This window comes from Buceros rhinoceros, unplaced genomic scaffold, assembly GCF_000710305.1.
Source record: "Buceros rhinoceros silvestris isolate BGI_N320 unplaced genomic scaffold, ASM71030v1 scaffold20399, whole genome shotgun sequence".
NCBI lineage: Eukaryota > Metazoa > Chordata > Aves > Bucerotiformes > Bucerotidae > Buceros > Buceros rhinoceros.
In genome coordinates, this window is record NW_010432356.1 from 7,501 (window position 1) to 8,222 (window position 722).

Consider the following 722-nt stretch of genomic DNA (forward strand, 5'->3'; position numbering starts at 1 on the left):
GGTCCGCCTGCCCCCCCCATTCCGGGTACAAGCCACGATGCCATTGGCCTTCTTGGCCACCTGGTCCCACTGCTGGCTCCTCTCCAGCTGCTGTCACCCCTTTTCCCCCGGCAGTTTCCAGCTGCTCTGCCCCCAGCCTGGAGCATTGCAGGGGATTGGTGTGACTGAAACAAGAGCTCAGGGTGCCCAGGCAGCATCCCTGGCACAATGGCCCTTCCACACAGGCGGCACAAAGCTGGGCACGGCCGTGCTGTCAGGAACGGCCTCAGCCCACTGAGCTGGGGAAGGGGCAGGAGGCAAAGGGCCCGACTCACTGCTTCATCTCTGCCTGCCGCCGTCTCTTCTCCTCCTCCACTTTCTTCTTCCTCTGTTCCTCGGCCTCCTGCTTCTTCCTGAGGCTTTCCAGCCTCTGCCGCTCCCTCTCCTGCAGGGGGACAAGTTCAGACTGTGCCGATTGCTCGGGCTGTTTCTGGGGCTGCTCAAGCAGGGGCAGCTGGGGCAGCCTTGCTCCTCTCGCAAGAGCAGAAGAGTCATGGGTACAGCAGGGAAACGCAGCAGCCCTCCAGCTGTAGAGGAGGTGTCTAGGCCAGGACCAGCACATTTCTGCTGCAGAGGACCACCAGCAGCGAGTGCCCCTTGCCTGGGACAGTGTTACCCATGCCAGCAGCAGGGGATCAGGGACAAGCAGAGTGTCAGTGTCTTGCTTACAGGCCAGAAGGTTT

The 722-nt window shown here is 61.9% G+C and overlaps 1 protein-coding gene across 1 annotated transcript in view; it reads right to left on the reverse strand.

The window, feature by feature from the left end:
* LOC104500155 (inner centromere protein-like) overlaps positions 1 to 722 on the reverse strand; it is a gene marked incomplete at its 5' end in the record, with an annotated part of 16,065 nt that overhangs the window by 6,938 nt on the left and 8,405 nt on the right. The window contains one exon of the mRNA XM_010143760.1: positions 315 to 424. Within this exon, the coding sequence (XP_010142062.1) occupies positions 315 to 424 (110 nt within the window). The remainder of the gene's footprint in view (positions 1 to 314; positions 425 to 722) is intronic.